The 20,468-nt window shown below is 38.1% G+C and overlaps 1 protein-coding gene across 2 annotated transcripts in view; it reads right to left on the bottom strand.

Moving 5' to 3' along the window:
- The window catches only part of KITLG (KIT ligand), an 80,744-nt gene that overhangs the window by 11,390 nt on the left and 48,886 nt on the right, over positions 1-20,468 (bottom strand). Inside the window, exons 1-5 of one of the 2 annotated variants that reach the window (XM_044455423.1) lie at positions 13,276-13,385; positions 12,505-12,567; positions 6,520-6,699; positions 4,342-4,504; positions 3,285-3,374 (exon numbers count right to left, since the gene is read on the bottom strand). In XM_044455423.1, the coding sequence (XP_044311358.1) occupies positions 3,285-3,374; positions 4,342-4,504; positions 6,520-6,699; positions 12,505-12,543 (472 nt within the window). In that variant the 5' untranslated portion in view covers positions 12,544-12,567; positions 13,276-13,385. Of the gene's footprint in view, positions 1-3,284; positions 3,375-4,341; positions 4,505-6,519; positions 6,700-12,504; positions 12,568-13,275; positions 13,386-20,468 lie in introns of those variants that run through there. The other variant, XM_044455422.1, reaches the window with a different exon arrangement.

Raw genomic sequence — 20,468 nt, 5'->3', positions numbered from 1 at the left:
ATTGAATTAATTAGAATGAGATTTTAGATCTATATTGCTTCAACACTCATTTATTAATATGGTGATATAAATTTTAAAAGTGGAACAGAAAAGCAAATATGTAATACCAATTCCATTTATTGGAAAGTGTAAGTGTGTAAAGAATTGCCAATCTTTACCAACGTAATTACAAGGATTTCCCCCGCATTAACAGGGAACATCAAGGTTCTGTCTGCAGGCATGTAGCCACAGAGTTCACCAGGGTGTCTTCTGAATGGACTTGTTAGTGCCAAGCCACAACCCAAATGTCAGAGGGCGATGATTCATTATAAGAACGAGTTGAGTTTGTGAAATGCACTTTCTGAGGCAGAGGCCAATCAGAGAATACCAATGAATACAGCAGACTTCTGAAAGAAGAATGGGAAGGCAACGAAGTGACTATTCATATTTCACTAAAGAAGATGAAGAAGACAAAAAGGCAGCAGTGCGACGTGTTCTAACTTCTGCTTTGCACTGCATCCAAAAAGGAAAGTCAGCAAGATGCTTGAACCAAAAGTGCTCTTTTTGGAACATATTTTAAACAAGGCTCTTGACTATTTGATACTCAGCTTGGCTCCGTGTCCCAGCCTGCTTGTTAAACAGGTTCCTAGATGGTATCTTCTCTCATCTTGTTTGTCATCTTTCATTCTGGGACTGCACTCTGGGCAGACTTCATGCTGCGCTCACTAGAATTTTGGCTCATGAGATCCTCTGAAACCAAAAGGGGCCTACAACAAAGTGCTGTGGTGCAGTCATGTCCCTTGTGGGTCTCCTGCCTACCTGGAAAAAGACCTTGTGTAGCTCATGGGAGAGAAGAGAAAGGGCAACTTTCCCGTTTTTCCCTATGTTCCTGAAACATTCGCTTGCTGTGTTACATAGTGCTAAATGGCTCAGGTTCAGCACATCCCACCAACCCTGAATCAGAACACTTTATTGCTATATAGTGAGGGGATGGAGTTTTCTGAAGAGCTGAAAAGGGGAAACATGCCCATTACCCTTCCATCTCCTCCTGAAATATTTATGGCACAAGACATCTTGCCTTGCCTTGCCTTGCCTTGCCTTGCCTTGCCTTGCCTTGCCTTGCCTTGCCGTTCTTTCTTCAAGACTGGCATGGGACAACATTCTCCCTCACAGCTGAAGGCAACAGGGCAGACTGTTTGGCACAGACGGCTCTCTCCTCTAACACTTCACTGCTACCTCCCAACATCTGGTGCCTGAGATGACTGCCTACGAAATAATATACTCTTGCCTACCCAAAGAAGCCACAGAATATGGAAGTCTCTGTGTTAGTTTTGGGTGGTCTTGTTTCAAATACTGATCAAGGATTTCCTTCATGTTTTGTTTTGACACTCTAGGCCTATATTTACCTTACATCAAATTTACAGAATTTGTTGGAATGAAGTTTTATGAGCGGAAGGTAGGACTGATGACAATTCAACAGAATCTTTTTTTTAATCACTCCTAGTGTGTCTGAAGTACCAAACTACAACTCAATGTTCTTTCAAAACTATTTCATTAAAGTGTAGAATGGCTGCAGAACATGAATGTTAAGTATTGGTTTTAAATACATAAATAATGCCCTGTAATTTTTAAATCACATTGGAGAAAAAATAACAAAATGACTGAAGTTTCTTCTGTCCTGCACATGCATCTCATCCTCCTTCTTTATGATAGTAGCTGTATTCATTCCACTAGAGCTCTCTCTCTCTCTCTCCCCCTCCCTGGATATTTAACCTACCTAGGGGCATACAGAGTAATTGCTACATGTACTGTTGGAGGACATGGAATTAGCTATCAATTCACACAATAAAGACAGAGATAATTATCTCAGCTTATTTTCAGTCCTTAAAAATCACATGCCCAGGGATGTATGCTGAGCAGTTGCTGCATGTTTTCTTGGATAATTACTCGGCTCCCAAAGATCAATTGCATACCTGCTGTGTATTTTATCAGGGAATAAGCATTTACTGTCATTATAAATTTGGCCTCAGATCTTCCCCATGCCTCTCCATTTGGCCTTTGGGGGAAAATGTATTTCTTTTGATCTTTAGTTTGACTTCTCAGTACTGTCCTACTTAGAAGCATGACCTAGCAACAGTTCTGCAATCCTTGGTTAGGATTGGTTAAGAAAGAGTTAATAAAAGGAAGTCATACTTTTTCGGCAAATTAACTTTACAATGTGAGAAAGTTTCCTTAGATGATCACTTGCCTATGAATCAGCAGTATAGAAAAAGTTACCTCATAGACCTACATTTTCCATACAGCATTAGGCTAGACTGAAGATGGTTGAGAACTGAGTCTGAGAACTGAGTCTTGAAGAAGCACTAGATCAGGTATCTCAGGTAAGTGTTCCACCACCTCAGTTCATATTATGCCACCAGATTACAAGATCAAGGGTTAGATTTCAAAGTATCATTCACTGACAAAAGCAACCTTTTCATGAATGGAAGTACATGAAAAGTGAGTCAGCAGACACTGCTAAGTTAAGGGAGGGGGTTGATATTTGCTAATGCCTTAGTATCCCTGATGCCTTCCAGAAATATATTTAGAGTTTTTTAATGAGAGGGAATAGCAGAACATGCCTCTCTCTTTCTGTTATCAGCTGCTAAGAAACTCTCACAGGATCTTAACACAGAACTTGAGACATATCAAGCATTTTCACACCTTTGGAAATGTATAAAGCCAAGGTATTATTTATTTGTACATGCCTCATTTGAGTAATTATTTATTACATTTATTAGGCACCTTTCTCATAAATAGACTCAAGGGATCCTGGAACAGGTATGAAAACATGCAAACATTTCAAATAATTTAAAACAGCTATATTCTTTTTTTTCTAGAACTGCTTCTATTAAAAAACTGTAACCAACACTCAATCTATTTTTTAAAAACTGCATTTAAAGCAGATTGCAGCAACAAACCTCAAAGTGTGCCTGACTTCCTGGAACAGTGAATGCCACATTGCAAATTTTTATTGAATGCAATCAAGATTTTGTACACAATACTCTTCTAGACTTCTGACTTAGAGTTGTTCTATACTTTATAGAAAAGTAAACTTTCACCAATAAGCAAGAACCAAAAAAGCAAGCCCGAATGTTCCCTCTCTCACTATATCGTGGACTCTACTTTTCGGCCTGAGTTGTATTAATTCTAACAGTTACTGTGCAGTAATAAAATGGATAATTACCAATGGACACTGATGATGTAAAGCAACCTGCACAACATATTCATTTGCATCTTTAGCAAGGACAACCATTTACACTTACTGTTGGTATCACTGCTGATGCTGGCATTCCTGAGGGAGCTGGCTTCAACAGGATGTAACAGAAATGGGTTTGTGGCATGGATGCTGGAATCTAAGACAGAAGGATTACATCAGGGCTCTGCATTTGAGGGAGCTGCAAATCATTACGGCATTTTGTCAACTCTGTGAAGGTGTTTGCAAATAAAATGGATCAGAAGTGAGTAACCACCATTGGTTAATGGAGTGGTTAAATTTGGTTTCACTGATTACGACATTGAAAATATACAGATCTTGCTTTGTGTCCTTATGATTCAGAACTTCTTTCATATCAAGGGCTAAGAGATGTTGGGGTGGGAGCTGCACTGCAGCTGTAGAAAAAAAGAAAAGAAAAATGAGGACAGGCAAAGGCAAAATAAGGGCCAAAATCCTGCCCCCCTCCAAAAAAAAAACATGTTTTAGATTTATGTTCTTCCTAACCATAACTAAACTCTGAGAGAAGCTTTCACTCTTTGAGAATTGGTGTGTGGGGGTGGGGGAAGCTACAGAAAACACAGGAAACCACCAAATGATCAGCTGTGGGAGAAATGAGTGGGCCAGAGAAAAGCATCTCGGGACACTTGTGAAACCTCAGGAGGCCAGGCTGGGATTCCCAATTGGAGGCTCTGCTACATCCCTGCTATAGTATGTCATGGCTGTGAAAAACCTCTGAGAATTAGTAGAACATCTAAACATCTATCATCTGCATGGGTGGTTTTAAGAGGCATGTAAATGGCAGACTTGGAGTCTTCAGTCTGGCTTCAGAGCCTGTGTAACAGAAGCCTTTAGACTTTGTCCCTGCTTCTATCTTTGTCCTACCATCTGCTACTTGTATAGGACGGAAAGCTCACATAGAAATTAAACGTGGTGACGGTAGTTTAATGCAAAGGTGAGTAGGATTATACAGACATAAGAAGGTTACCATGTACATTTTAGCAATGGAAACTATCTATGCATGATAACAGGAATGGGTACAACACCATTACAGGCATGGAAGTCTTTTTGGCAATTGGGGTTGCTACTGTACAGAAAAGACATCTTACCATTTGAGAGTGTTTCTGTTGTTGATGGCAGAACACAATCACTCTGCACTTGTGATTTTGCAAAGATATTGTACACACTGATAATGTTATAAAAGTGCTCAAAGAATTCTGCTGGAATAAATTTGCCTTCTTCATAAAGGTGGTCATTATGTTGTCTAAAACTCTAGAGAAAAATTAAATAGTCTTTTTTTAAAAAAAGAAAAGAAATACAGGTAACTTTTATCATTGTGCAACACAAATTGTCTACTAAGTAAAAAGGATATCCACATGAGTTCCTCACTTACTAGCCAGATAGTAACAGGTGGCACAACCTAAGAGGTTAAACTGTAAATTACAAACGTCAAATTCAGTTGGCAGTATTTTCCTTGACAGAAAAACTAATCCTTGGCTTTGTAATTAGTTTTTTTCACTTTGCAAAGTTAAGCAGTAAATTAAAAATGGGCCATGAATAATATGGTTCCTCATGTTAGGGTGGAACATCCTTAATACTCTATACTTATGTGATATTTTACTTTCCCACCCGAATGATATAGTCGATAGGACTCTGTATATTTGAACATAGGCTGGATTGTTCTTTTGGGTACTGTTATACCTGTATTTTAAAGCATTTGTTTTATTATTGTTTTATTGATTTGTTTACAAATTCCTATGATTGTTAGCTACCCACAACACCATTTCCTTGTTGGAAAGGTAGGGTACAACTTAAATACATAAATACATTTATGCACTTTAAATGTGTATCTAGCAGTTGTGCCTTTTTGGCAAAGGGTACCCGATCTTGCATTTAAAAGCTCCAAAAGGATCGCAATCCAGATTGGGTGCCCAGGCACCTACTTTATATTCTAAATGTTTTAAACATTTTTTTAAAAAAACTTTTAAAAGAAAAAAGATATAACTGCTAGATACTGATCTAAAGCAATGCCTCCTTTAGCTCTCAATGCAAAGTGATACATTGAACTGAATTGAACAAGACTTTTCTCATGGTGACAGCAAGAGCAAATAGATGTTCTTTATTTATTTACTACTTTTGTATATGGTTCACAGCTATCAAAGCTCTCAGAGTGGTTTACAACAAAACAAATAACACATCACAATATAATATGTTAAAATCAGCCCTGTATCACTATCATGGAACATCCATATGGGGGCATAATATTCTAATGAGTGTGCATGAAAATTGATGTGTGCACATCTTATTATACTGTAATGACCAAGTGGAGCCAAAATTCTGTGACCTTGGAAAGAGAACACAAATGTCAGGCATGGTCTTTCTCCACCATGTAAAACAGTGCAAATCAGAAAGTTGCATCAAACCCATTCCATTACGTGAATGTAACCAACATGTAAATGGCTGTTTGGCTATGATACTTTAGTCTTGCAAACCGAGGCATCTACAGTGATTAAACAAATCTTCCACAAAACCAGCCAGGTAATCGTTATGTAAACTGATTCTTCTTTTTATGCCACAAATACTGAAGTGTCTCAACTAGCAAGCTAGTAAAAATAAGGGTTACCATTTTGAGAACTTATTTTGTATGTCTAAGTATCTTGGATCTGGGGAATAATAGTTCCTAGGCAACTTCCATAGAACTGTGTTAGGCACGCTCCAGGTCTCAAATATCAATAGTGACATTTTTACTTATGAGGACAACAATAACAACAACACAATCTACATGCTATCATACCAGAAACTGCTTTTGAAAATCTTCTGAATTTCAAAAGTAGCTTTCTGGATGTCCAAAGTTATTTTGGGTACATGGAGTTAGTTGCCTCGTTCTTTAGATCTTGCTTCCACTTTTTGAGAAGATAAAGAACCTAATCATATGAAAACACCAATGCTGTATCTCCTATCAGATAGTAGGGCTGCAGTCATATATGAACTTATTTGAGAGGGCTCATTTCTGAGTGGGTTTATATATCTACATAGGATTGCACTGTAAGTTAAAAAGATGTTGAAATGTAAATAGGAGGCTGGAGCAAGGAAATATAGTTGCAGGAGGACTGAAATATTTAAAGGTGAAGACAAGAATGAGTACAAAGGTGCAAGAAGGATGGTATGTGATCACAGTGACAAGATAATTTTTGCAAAACACTGTCTATGATTGTCTAGTCTATACACGTGACTGCCATGTATTAATATTTAGCAGTAGAGAGGACAGATCAATATTAGATTATTACCTTATATTTTGTAGATGATAGGCATGCCATTAAATCATTGATGATTCTTCTGAGATTATTGATGATTGAATAATTACTCAAGACATTTGGCATATCTGAAGATTCATTAAATTTGCTGAGAAGATTATTCAGACTCTTTGACAATTCAGGGACCATCAAATGCAACCAACAATTATTTGGCTGTCAGGGGTAATACAGAGAAAAAAGAAAGATAGATTACATTTCACAACAGCAACTGTTAAAGTAATTTAAAATGTGTAAAAGTGGATTAACATGTCCTTTTCAATTGGTATTAGCTTGCACTTTGTAAATTGAAATTCAACTGCCATTAGGTTGCCTGCTGTTTTCTCAAGTTCTTTTTTTGCATTCCTGACAACCATCCTTAACATAACTAGGTCAGCCGTGACTGACAGTGCATGTTGCCAGTTCTACTATATCCCTGCGCCTACCAGCTTCAGAGTTGTCAAAAAATCACAACTAGCATTTAACCTCTGTTATACTTCTGTCTGTTACAATCTACAGCAGACCTTGCACATTCTTACATCATGACCACTAGACTATTATGCTTTTGAACAAGATATGCATCTTCACATTATGTACCAGAAAGGCAACTTAACCGGGAAAAGCATTACACAGTACTATATCCCCTTTTATTTATTGAATCTGTGTATCTCAGTGGCAAGCATTAGGGCACTGGTTGCATTCTATGGGCTTACCTGTCAGCTGACAGGAAGCTCTTTGAAAGTACAGGGCTTTCTGTCAGTGGAACAAAGAATGAGCAAGTTCTGGAAATATCCCTTTCCTCTCAAACACCTTGCCTTTCCCCAACTGCTTTGTAGGGTTGGAAGACACTTTGGAACAACATAGGAGATTGTGTGGAACGTTGAAGGAGGAAGAGGAAACCACCAAAACTGCTTTCCCTATCTATCCCTTTCATGGCAGCATCTGGTGGATCAAAGAGCAGTTTGCCAGTAAAGGAACACAAACTGGCTCCCACCTAACAAAAAGCAGTTTAAGATCCTTTAGTCAGTCTGAAACATTCCCTCTTATGCTTCATCATTTCCCTCTTATGCTTTATCCCAGTCTAGTAATCTGTTAAGCTGGGTAACAAGAACTCCAGAGCTGCCCTACCCAGAAATGTCTACATTTAATTTAATGTGGGGAGAAGCTCCATGTAGAATAGGGCTTCCGGGTGATATGCATGGAGGACGTGGCTACATTTGCCAAGACCTCTGTGCAAGTTGTTTCTTCGTTTCATGACCTATATCATATCTGAAATGGAATGACTGGACGCTTAGATCCTAGGATTGGAAACTAATGAGAATTAACATGAATCATACAACTTACTCTGCCTCAGTTTTCTTGGTGTAGGAGAAAAAGCAACTCTGCAGCTGCAGAACAGTAGCGGGACTATTTGTTTGATAAAAACACTAGGCCCGAGTGGAACACCTGATCCAGGCTTCCAGAATTCTGGAACTCTGCCCATTCTGCCAGTCTCACCTTCTTCTCCTGATGGTTTACCAGCTTTGTTCAAGTTTCTCCCCATTCTAAAAGGTTGAATGACTCCTCTAAAGCTTAATTAATAGAAATAATAGCTTTAAGCTAAAATATATGGGGTTTTATCTGATCCCCTTTGCCTTTTATCCCACCTATCATGGTAATGCTGCCTCCTCCCTTCTCATGAAGAGCTTCTCCAAAGAGGCATTTGGCGCTCAAACTGAAAGAGATTTAACAAGCCTAGCCTAAGTTTTACCATCACATTTTTAATGAGCATCGACCCATCATATAACAGAAAAAGGTGGGTCATAAAATAGATGCACCTGGCTTACAAAAGTATTTTTTTAAATACAGTTGTGTATGACCTGAGATTTGTAAAATGTGGCTGGCACTTTCCAGCTACTACAAGTTTCTGAATACGACAAAAACAAACCATCAAACACAGCTTCTAAATGGCTGCTGGCTCAAAGTGAGAGACTCACCAAAACTAACTTAGCAGGTTCATTTAAGCTAGAAGAAGAAACAGAAAAAGGCCATTTAAGAAGATATTGGTCAATATCATGACCAATGTTTCAGTACAATTTCCTTATCAATTTGTACATCCTTTGCGTTGTTTTAAGGAACATGCATATGCATACTTACTGCACATTTGCTTTTGTAATCCTGTGGTATGTTAGGAATGTTACACTTCCACATTGTGACACAAGAAGTTTTAACACACACATTGTCCCACATTTAAAATTCATAGCAAATGCAAAAAGGTGCAACTAGGAGAGGGCAGTTAGAGAAAGCAACTGAATTCATCCTTCACATAGCATGCCTGACCAGTGAAGTCAAAAGTATTAATACAGCAGCCCCTAGGCTAATTTATATTAACAAACATCATGTTCAAGGAAGATTTCACTGCGAAATGCTGGTTTGGTGTCAGGAGTGGGCATGATAGGGCAACTGCCAAGGCCCACATTCCAGCAGGGTGCACTGCCAGTTCCCAGTATCCTTCTGTTCCCTGGGGCTTCTCATTCACCTTCCCCTCTGAAAGAGTGAGCAGGACAAAGGAAAGGAGCAGTGACTTCTGCACGTCTTATTGGCAGTGTCCAGGAGAAAAACACATGCAGATAAATAGTGGCATAGTGGGGAGGAGGTGGATCCACGCAGAACATCTTGCCTGAGGCTTGCTCAAAACCTGGAACTGGCAGTGCTTAAAAGCACCTTTTAAATACCGACACAGCTTAGGCATGGTGAAAAATGAATCTGCCCTATCTCTTTGACCACATCCTTGCACTCTGCCTGTCGCTTCCTCACACACACTCAAACCAAGTTTATCACTTTTCCAGCCAACAAGCACATTTCATTAGGCTTTTAATTAGGCAGCAAAAAGTTTACACATTTGCTTTTTGGCCAGGAAAAATTAAAAGATCAGCTGGAAGTCATTTGCTATATAATGCAGTCTACAATTTCACTGAATTTCTTTTATAGATTTGTGCTGGCAGCATACTTTTTGATTTTGTGCCCAAAATAACACATTTCTTTGATTGACTGAAAGCTATTGCTTTTGATCCACTTTCCCATTGATTTTAGTTTAGTAAGTGAGAACTCTAAGCAAATCTTTTTCAATTGTCTGATATACAGTTTTATCAGAATACTATAACACAGCTTTGGCTTTCTTTTGCATCAAAGTCAAGGAGTTCACTTGTGCTGGCAAAGGCAGTGTGAAATCAGTGAACACACAAATGAAATTTGTGAACAACTATTTCTGTGGTTACACATAAGTCTGATCTAGCTATTGTCACAATTAATTCAATTTTTGCAATGCCCATGTGTTCTTCATTTAAGATACAGAATAATCTAGTAAGAAAACTTCACTCTAAGTACAATAACAACACACAGTTCTATTAGTAAGTGTGGGTATGTTAACAACCTCACACATATTTGGAGACCAGAAGAAGCCTGTGGAATCTCTGGCATAAGAGCTAAAGAAAAGCCCAGCTTGACCAGAACAAAAGCCCATCAGGTCCATCATCTAGATTCCCACAGTGGCTGACCAGATGGCCAAGGAAGACAATTACCAGGATATGAAGGTAATAGTTTCCACCCTCAAACAAATGCAATTCAGTGATATGCTACTTTGAAATATGGAAACCTCATTCTTTCATTTATTTATTTACTGATCTGTGCCTACAGCAAGATTCCTGAATGGTGAGGAGTAAAGATAGTGTGAGAAATTAAATTATAACAGAATAAATTATTTAAAATCAAGTTATAGTAACAAAATCATGGTTGGCCATTCAAAAGAAGCATGTTTAGATGTTTTTAGCAGACAACAGAAACAAATGGCAGGGCAATCCACATACAATCTTTGTTTTGCAGATTGACAAGTATCTTTTATTCAATCTTCTGTTAATTGATGTAATTTTGTTTATTCTGTTTGCATCCCACCATTTTGTGAGAAACTCAAGGTCTGACATTCTAACCACTACGCCCCATGGTCTTTCTTTAGATTTCTAATTGGATTTTTTTGTAGGAGAATTCAATCTACTTGCATTAATTTACATGTAAGCTAAGGCACACTTGCACAAAAGTGCTGCTACACATTACTTGATAAATTTGCACAACATCCTCAAAAGTGGCAGGCAGCGGGATTGAAAAATATGTAAATCTTCCCCATATCTGCTTTTTCAAATTTCAGCCTATAGAGGAAAAGTACATTTGGATTGTTTTTTCCATATTTGTATATGGCCAAATTTGTGTACCATTCTCAAAAGGAAACGAACAAACAAAATAATTCTGTAGAATCCGCATGGCTTAAAAACTTGGTCTACTACAGAATCCATGGGCTGGATTCATAGAAATCAAATTCATTTTAATTCATTGTGGATTTCTCCAACATCCCTAGACACAATCCATAACCTCCTGGATTATAAGAAAGATAACTAAGGCAGCATTAAAAATACAGAGAAACGTATGAGATTCTCTCTGTACAAAACTGGAGAAAACATTTTGCACGTTGTCCATGGTGTCCACACTGGACAGCAAAGAAATAGGTGTGTACATCACCCTGTGTGACTATCGTTTTACCTTGAGCTCTGAGAATGTGTCCAAGTGTACATAATCTGAGCGATGAGTCAATGTGAAGCTGCACCTTATCCCATTCTGTCTGAGCGTGGTGAAAACACATAATTCATGTTTGCAGTTGTTGCCAGCTGACTGGTTGATTACCTGACTGACTGGCTTGTTCCCTGTGATATCATGAAGTGAGTTTTTCAATGAACAAAATGTTCAGTTGAATTATTATGCATATTCTACTTTAAAAAAGAAGGTAATTGATGGGATTGGTGTTTGATTTTTTGATTAATATATCTGCTGTTGGCATTCTGAGTACAGTATGATGCTGTACTCACATAGTTGTAAAAAATCAAATTCTGCAACTTCTGGTTTGTTTATTATTGTTGAGTTTGCCTAGACCTGATAACCCTACTGCCTCTCTGGATTAAATGACAGATTTAGGAATGTGTTAAAGGCCATCCAAGTGAACTCAGGCTCCAAAGGAAAAGGACTACAGTATAATTTATAAGTAACTAATTTTAGTAGCTTTTATTAGCTTACTTTTTTGCATCTAGAAAATTTACCTGTTGTATCCAATGGAGTATGCCAAATTAAGGAATCAAATAATTTCATTTTTGCTATGCATAACATGTAGCATGAAAATTAGAATAGTTAAATTAAATTTCAAGGTCTGACATCCTTGTTTCTTTGTTCCTTAGTAAGTGGATCAATAAAAGAGTACTTACTAGAGCTCAAAGAATAATCTTTTAGGAAAAATGTGCAAATGTTTATTATTTAGAATACCATCAAAATGTTTCCAAAATAATATGAATATTACATTAGAATAAGGGGTGCTTAGGAACTACAAAATATGCAGGAAAAGAATGAAGCAAGGCATATATGTCAGCGAAATAAAATATTTTTTTATTATCCTGGTGTATTCATTATAGGAGATAATAGTAATAATTATCACAACTAAAATAGTTGTACACTTATTTATCTCCAGCAATGTCTTACATGGATTTCCATTGAGGAAATAATAATTATATACATGCGTCTCTTTTCCCATGCCAAAGTCATGGCATAAAAGATCTAAAATGAAAATCCCTTTAAAACCAAAAATCTATATTAATCCTTGTCTTTACACACCAAGAATGTATTTCATTTGATGATTAAAGAAAAAATATGGGACACGATCCAGTCAAAATGTATCATGCTGCATTTTAATGTAAAAGGTTTAAACTTAACTTACCCGTAGAAATCAGCATGCATTAATAATACTCAGTTATGGCTGGCTTGCATCATTTGTATCATTAGAACTCTGACTAATAGAAGTTAGAAAGACCAGCAGCAACAACTAGTCACATTTCATAAGATCAGAAAGCAAGAACCACTGACGGCTCACTTGGTTAGCTTATGAATAAAAGTGCAAGAGGTGGTACATACCAGGCTGTCCATCTTCCGGACATATTTAAGGGGTATCATATAATCATTTGGAAGATTTCCAACCTACAGATAGACAGCAAAGGACATTAAAGGTTATTCAGTCACATTAATTTAAATAATGCTCAAATATGTGCTAGAGCACAGAATTATGAAACCCTCTGCAAAACAGAAATCTAACTACCAGCTGATGGCATGCCAATTGGAGCTTAATAGATCATGTATTGGCACCTTTTTATGCACCGTATATGTATCAATGTGCATAAAAATCAATTTAGTTTTTCTGTGCTGGTGCATTTATTTTTATATACTATGCACCCTCTCCCAGAAGTCTGAATAAGATGTTATTTCCAACCATGCTTTCAAATTCTCATTTGAGAACAAGCTATGCTTTGCATTAACTGGGGCTTGCCACTTGCCAGCATAATAGCAAGCTGTGGTTTACTGCAAGCCAGAGGTGGACGTTTCTGAATCAACTCCCTTTATATGCAAGAGGGGAGGCTGGAGTATGTGAGTTCAAGGCTTCCCCTGGATTATGTTTTCTGCTGTTATATTTTGATGCTGAATTGGACCAATATGTTCCTGCTCAGGATCACCAAGCAAACAATCTCTTTTGGAACAGGAATGCTAATGACCATCCCTATACCTGTTTCTCTTAGTTGGGAGTTGTTACTGAATATTTAGTCATATTAGATGGTGTTGAATAGGGGGAGAGACATTCCAGTGATGGACAGGGCCAATTACAAAAAAGTGGGGCCAAGAATATCAGCATACTTTAGCTTAATGCTCTTTGTGTCAGTTAAGAAGTCCTGGGTGAGGCATTTAAGTCCATTAAAGCTGCTCCGAATCTGGGGAACCACCAACCCATTGATGCTCCAGGGAAAGAAGAAGACAGCATTGCCATCTGTGGAGTACTTGAAGACTGGGTTCCCCGAAGTGTCATTTTTGCCCTCCCTCAAATCTGAGGTTTTGGACCCCTAGAACTTTTAAAAGAAAATAGATGTATTTGTAGATAACTACAAGGAGATCAAAAGGTATCAGAAATATAGACAACTGTAAACAAGATAATGAAGGGAAAGAGTACTAATTTCTCTGTCTACTTCTATACAACTTAATGTTTCAGTAAGAGAAATTAACGTACATTTGACAAATATCTCAAATAGAAATTCATTTTCATCTCATTTTCACTTAAGAAAAGAAAAGATTGGTAATTACTCTGAAATGTTTATTCCAAGATTTCTTAGCCTATTTTTATGGGTTGGATTTCTATACGAAATAGCAAAAGCTCACTGCAAAGTGTGAATGGTGATTTCATGTTTCATCTTACTTAATTTTTATTACAAAAGAATAGGTCCAGATTCATTCATCATAAATGCATCCAGAATCTGTGTTTCAGATTCATGTGAACCAGCAGATTGTTCTCACATTTTAGCTTTATTGTATATATGAAGATTTTTTGCAAGACATCGTTGGCTTTTAGTATAGCAAGAACAGCATACTGAATTGAAAACATCAGTTTTATATTTCAAACATATTTGCATATTGTCAAATCTCTTTGACTCCATTTCACATTCCCTCTCTTCCCCCTTTTGCTACATTTATCTTCACACTTAGCAGCCAAGGAGTTCCAATGAATATAACTTGACTTAATAAACGAATAAATGAAAAAGCCTTTTGATTGTGTATGCAGTCCCTTGCAGATTCTGGCAAAAAACAAAACAAAACCCAAGGAGTTTTCCAAATGCCCCCGTTTTGTTTGAACCAACTATGATGAAATCTTTGGAACAGGGCAGGATGCTGAGGTCAAACTATAGTTTAATATCCTGGCCTTTTCTCAAGCTGATAGTCACAGTTTCCTTATCCAGATAGACTGGGAAACTACAATTTATGGAAGACTTCCTGGTTTATTTGTTTATTCACACAAAGGGAGGAGCAACAGCATCTTCATGGGTGGACAAAACATTTCTTCACATCTCAGCTTATTAAATCAAGGTATGATCTTTCAGATGTTATCATTTGGGATCCAGCATGAGCTTCCCTTCAAAGCAAACGTGAAGTTGCTGTTTGCCATATTCAGTATGGATACTTGATACTTAGCATTGTCAGCGATTGTACATTACTTTAAGAAAGGTCACTGCAAGATTAAATTTGTTCCAGATCAAGGAGCACTACAAGAATCAACATGCATTATGTATACAATCTACTTTACTGGCATCAGAGCCTGTCAAGCACTTTTCATGCACAGTTAAAAAAACATAAGTGGCCAAGACTACAGATCCAAGGAGTAAGAACAGTTTAATAACTTCCAAACAGAAAACAACTCAGCATTAGACAGCTTCTGCCTGACAGCAGGCTTGGACGTTTCATGTTTTGTTTTGTTTTAAAAGGCACAGTTCCTTACTCAAGGAAACTTTCCTTAATTTAGAATTATTTCTGGAATTATTTGTCTAAATATAACTGCAAGTTTGCTGTGTCATAGCAAGTCCAAGGTCATCATGCACACAATATCTTAATGACCAATTGCAGAGGACATTGTTTGAAACGCCCTGGACCTCCTCTAGTAGTATTGCACACCTATCCTAATACTCCAACCCTCTCACTCTTGCAAAAACTTCCACCACTTCTGCAACATCTGCCTGCCATCTCTTGATGTCATTGGCTAACCTTCTCTGAAGTCAAAGTGGGCCTGTGCAAGCAAATGCTATCCTGCTTCCCCTGCCTTTCTCCCACATTGTAAAGCACCTGGAGAGCCTTTGGCCTGACTTGCTAAGCAGAACTAGGCAAACCCTTGGAACCTTGAAAGCCCAGTCCCAGACTGTCCCTTCAGGTTCATCAGAAGGGCATGCCCCTTTTTCAAAGCGCCAATTGCTTGGTAGTTTTCTGGCTTTCATACATGGTTTTCTCCATTTTCAAAGATTCAGATACCTCTCCTAAGGCATCATACTGGAAGTAGGCACTTGAAACTCAAATATGCCAGTACTGTTAGTGTTTTGCCTTCAGAGCCCCCCTGCCGCCCAAAACTGGAATGTGGGCCCAGAGGTTCTTCAAAGCAGAATTTGGCAGGGATGCAAAAAAAGACCATGGCACCACATCACGGACCATGGAATTCCTTAGGATGGTTGCTGGGTTCTGATAAGTTATTTCCAATTGTTATGATGGACATACATCAGCCAAAATGTAAAACTCTGACTTGTAGTAGATCGGTGGAAGAGAGAGAAATGGAGGAAATTAAAAAATCAAGGAGCCAAAGGATGTCACAATGGCCTTACACTGCACAGATCTAGCTGAATGTTTTTGAACGATGACTGTTTACTACCCCGTATTTCAACTTGGCCATTCTTGTGTGCCTTTCTCTTCTTTTTGCAGTGCATCCCAAGACATTTGCCAGCTGCTTTCTGCTGGTGGAATATGTGAAAATCTGCAAATCACATCACTGTGTGATTTGGTCTAAGAAATGTTTATGTGATCAGTAGCAGCACTGCTCTCAGAGAGCAACAATGTTTAACATCTCATTCTTAGGTTTGTTTTGGGAACAAATCTTGAATGTTTTCTGCTTGGAGTTTGTATTAAAAGGATATAATAATTGCTATAAGTAATTGCATATGTGAAAGATAAACACATGCATTATGTACTTAGCCAAGATGTTCTTTTGTTGCATAATAGTTTGAGAAATGTTCCCCATTGCTTGAGTAGTCTATGAAATTGTGAGGTTTTTCTTACTAGTGAATAAAATAAGACATTCCAGTCTTAAATTTAAAAAAAGTATTCCAGTGTATGTTGTTGTTGTTAGTCACGAAGTCGTGTCTGACCCATCGTGACCCCATGGACAACCTTCCTCCAGGCCTTCCTGTCTTCCACCATCCCCCGGAGTCCACTCAAGCTCACACCAACTGCTTCAGTGATTCCATCTAGCCACCTCATTCTCTGCCGTCCCCTTCTTCTTCAGCCATCTATTGTTCCCAGCATTAGGCTCTTCTCCAGGGAGTCCTTCCTTCTCATTAGGTGGCCAAAGTATATGTTTTCATAAATGCTAGCAAATTTCACAACAATAGTCACAAGCCATCCATGTGCTTGGTGCGACATGCCTGAAAGCATCCTGCATGGACCGCAATGTCAGAGGAGATGCAAGGATGAAAGCCTGACCACACAGGGTGTGGATAATTAGTCTGCCAGCCTGGTGTGGTGATCCCTTCCTTGCACATACAGATCTGCCATGTATGATCCCTCTGTTACCTATAATAGTGGGATTTCATATGGGTTTGAAGACAAAACAGCCCGATCTGCTTGTGCTTATGTAAATATGTGCACAAAGCAAGATCTCATCTCATGTGCAGGAGAGGATGGAGAACAAGTGTTTTGCCTGGGCAGCAACTGTAAAGCATACATAGTAGATCTCCAGGTAAGCGTCATTCTGTATTTACCTTGCTAAGCAGTTCCTGGCAACTGAGCCTAACATCCAGACTCTGACAAAGGAAAACATCCCACAAATTATGCAGTGTTGCAACATAAAATTCTTATTTTTGTTAAATGGTATTTGTCAAGACTTGACTCGGTAGCATTGGTCTCCCTAAAAAGCAAGTGACATTGTACAGGAGGATTAACCACATGGACAACTACAGGGAAAGATATTTAGTTTCTCCCAGTAAGCTACTCCTCAGTCTTATTAGCAGTAAGAACTTTAAGCAAAAATATACTAGCAGTTCGGTGCTATACCTTTTGCCTTAGCCCTTTCCAATGGAATGTTCTCCTTGAAAGCTTCTCTGAATGCACTTTGACTTCTAGGCTGAAAGAGTTACTGTGTCTCTTTCTACATTTATATAGTTTTTACCATATTAATAACTGCATGAATATGTCCTTATATCAGGTTGTGAAGCATTCACTCTTTTCTAAAGCCATTTGGGGGGGGGGGCATGAATCAACCCCAGCCAAATATCACATCAGGAGTAAACATTTCTAATACTTGAGTGTAGACCATTGAAAAGCCACCAGAATATTTAGAAAAATATTCAGTTCTAACTTTAAACCAGATATGTTTAATTGATCACAATTGATAAATGTATAACAACCTTGACTTGAATTAACTCCAATAAAGCTTGATCCTTTATGTGCTATCATCTTTACCTCTGATACTCCAGAGAAGCAGAAAGTGCATGCCCAGGAGAAATTTAGACTTGGCCAAAGCCCCAATGACAGAACGGGCTATGCACAAAATGGACAGATAAGAAAGACTTCTTTTTTGCTCAGTAAGACATGCTTCCTTGACCTGTGCTGATATGTTCAGTTATTTCTCCCTGCAGTCATTTCAGTTGCCTCTGTGCTAGTTGGAATCCACCCATCTCAGACACACATGATCTCAATGGGCAGATTATACCAAAGCAAGCCGTTGTCTTATGCAATAGTATAAACTATCCAGCTTGTGGTACCCACTTTCTCTGTTTCTAGCTGATCCACTCCTGCAAGATACCTCTCTGCACTACAGTTCAAAGCACTGCAGTTTACCTCCATGCCACAAAAAATTGCATTTTCTTATTTAAACTTCTCCTTTTAGTTACATACACCTGGATTAGAAAGCCAGAATGTGTGGCAGTTCTCCCAGGCTTGCTAACAGAGCCAGGGTCACCTGTGCTGCCTAGCACACACTACAAATGCTGCCACTTTTCCTGAAACAGAGAAGATATGAATGGCACACTGAGAAAATTCATGGGTTAAGTAACTCTCTGTATCTGGCCTTGGAAAGAAAGGGGATAAGCAGGAACAAGGGAATGAGTCAAACATAATGATTTTATTTTAAGATCAGATGCAGGCCAGAAACATCTGGCACTGGAAAACACATTCTGGATACTTATATCTGTCATGTTGGACTGTGCCTAGATAAGAGGTGCCTGTATGGCCAGTAAGTTTCTTTTCAGCACCTTCATATGATGATAAGACCTATGTCTCTCCTTTTCTTAAGAATAGTGGGTATCATCCCTGCTCTCAAACACTGTAATTTACATGTTAGGCCAATTATTGTACTCAAGACTAAAGATGCAAAGTACTACAGCAGCTGACTGTTCGCTGCCTTAAGCAAATCAAAGATGCTAACTTTATTTATTTATTTATTTATTTATTTATTTATTTATTTATTTATTTCAGGCATTTATATCCCATCCTACTGCCAAGCGCTCAGGATGGCTTACAAAATATAAAAATACAATATAAAACATCAATTATTAAAACAATATAAAACACATTGCGAACTTAAGAAAAAAGGAGGAAAAAATGGAAAGTGTGAATTTGAAAAGAAAATCCTTAAACATCTAAAACTGTTGGTAGTTAAAATAATGGTCGAATGAAAAGGTATTTACCTGGTGCCGAAAAGAGTATAAAGTCAGCACCAGGTGGACCTCTCTGGGGAGCAGATTCCATAGTCTGGGCCCACTGTGGAGAAGGCCCTCCTCCGGGTAGACACTCGTCATGTTTCCTTCAGAGAGGGTTCCCAGAGCAAGGACTCCCCCACCAATCTTAAGGGGTGTGAGGGCTTGTAGGGAAGGAGGGGATCCTTCAGGTATTCTGGATCTATGCTGTTTATTTCTAAGGTTTGTAGTAACTTTTGCCCAGCAACATGAGCAAGCCAAACAATTTCTTCCTGCCCTATGTTTCTTTTGCTTTTTCTAAGTGACTGAGATCATACTTCTTGAATTCAAGAATGGGATTACATTCAAGGGCATGCTCAGAAGATTCTTGGAGGTTGATCTGTATACAACAGTGGAACCCTTTCTTGCTGGAAAGGTTGTAAAAATGCTTGAGCAAGACCTTTTAATCTGGGCTTAAACAAAGCTATGCTTTAATGCATGTTACAATGTATCTTGTTTTACCATATAAGTAAATTTCATTTCATTCGGCTGTGAAATTAATTTGATGTTAATCACCCAGAGTTAATTGTATATGCCTGGTTAAAAGTTAATAAATAAAGAATGAGAAGAGATAGAAATGAGTTATTGTGGGACAGTGTATGAAGAGTGGTGGAAAGAATTGGACAAGAATGGATGTTAAAATGAGAGGAAGGCGACTGCAGTTTTAAGAGTGCAATATCTTGTCCAGTAACTAGATGGAGATGGGTTTCAGAATAAATCAAAGTGAGAAAAAACTTTATGAACAAGCCATGAGTATACTTTGTTGATGGCAAGAATGGCAATTTATGTCGTTATTAAAAGACAGAAAGCTATACACAACTACTAAAGAGTTTTATTATAGTGGACCAATTTATTGTCAAAGATTAATCATGTGTTCTGCTAAAAGGCCTGAGAATCTGTTTATTTCTGTCCCATGGTTTAAGCTTCATTGTTATTTGTATAATACCTTTCATTCAACCAAGAGCAAAAACAATGCTAAAAGAAAGTTTGCTCTTCGATCAAAGCTTATATGTGGCTTTTGTGTAGTAGCAGAACATTTGCTATTTGAATATTTGAATAGCTGAACAATGCTGCACAGCTTCCTTTGGGACAGCTGCTTGTTCTTCCCTTTCATTTCCTTCAACCCAGCCCTACATTTGTAGCTTGCTTCTTCCGTGCAGAACTGTGATTCTCACTTTATTTCCTAACTGTACATTTTTTCTCTGGTTTATTTCCCCGTAACAAAATGTATTTCTGATTTATTTCCACCAATGAAGCACATTTTCTAAACTTCTTCATCCCATCCAACAATCACAATTTATGTCTATCTGAATGGAGCAATGGAAAAGCAAATGATATTTTCTCATTGTACACTGTAACACAGAAACAACTTATGGCTCAGTAATTCCAGTGACATCAACTTGAAGACTCTGGAGTAAGAGGGTTGTGAATAGCAGGGATAATTATTGTAACACTGTACTGTGCCAGCACAGTTAATAGAAAATCCATCTCCTATGCGTACAATGTTTCCAGGCTGTTCTCAGAAATGCCTTCCTCCAAAACAAAACAATCAGAAGCCTTCAGAAAAGGATA

This window comes from Varanus komodoensis, unplaced genomic scaffold (assembly GCF_004798865.1).
Source record: "Varanus komodoensis strain SLA01 unplaced genomic scaffold, ASM479886v1 scaffold8, whole genome shotgun sequence".
Taxonomy (NCBI): Eukaryota; Metazoa; Chordata; class Lepidosauria; order Squamata; family Varanidae; genus Varanus; species Varanus komodoensis.
Note: the sequence above shows the minus strand (reverse complement) of the source record. Positions and strands in the feature narration are given on the sequence as shown.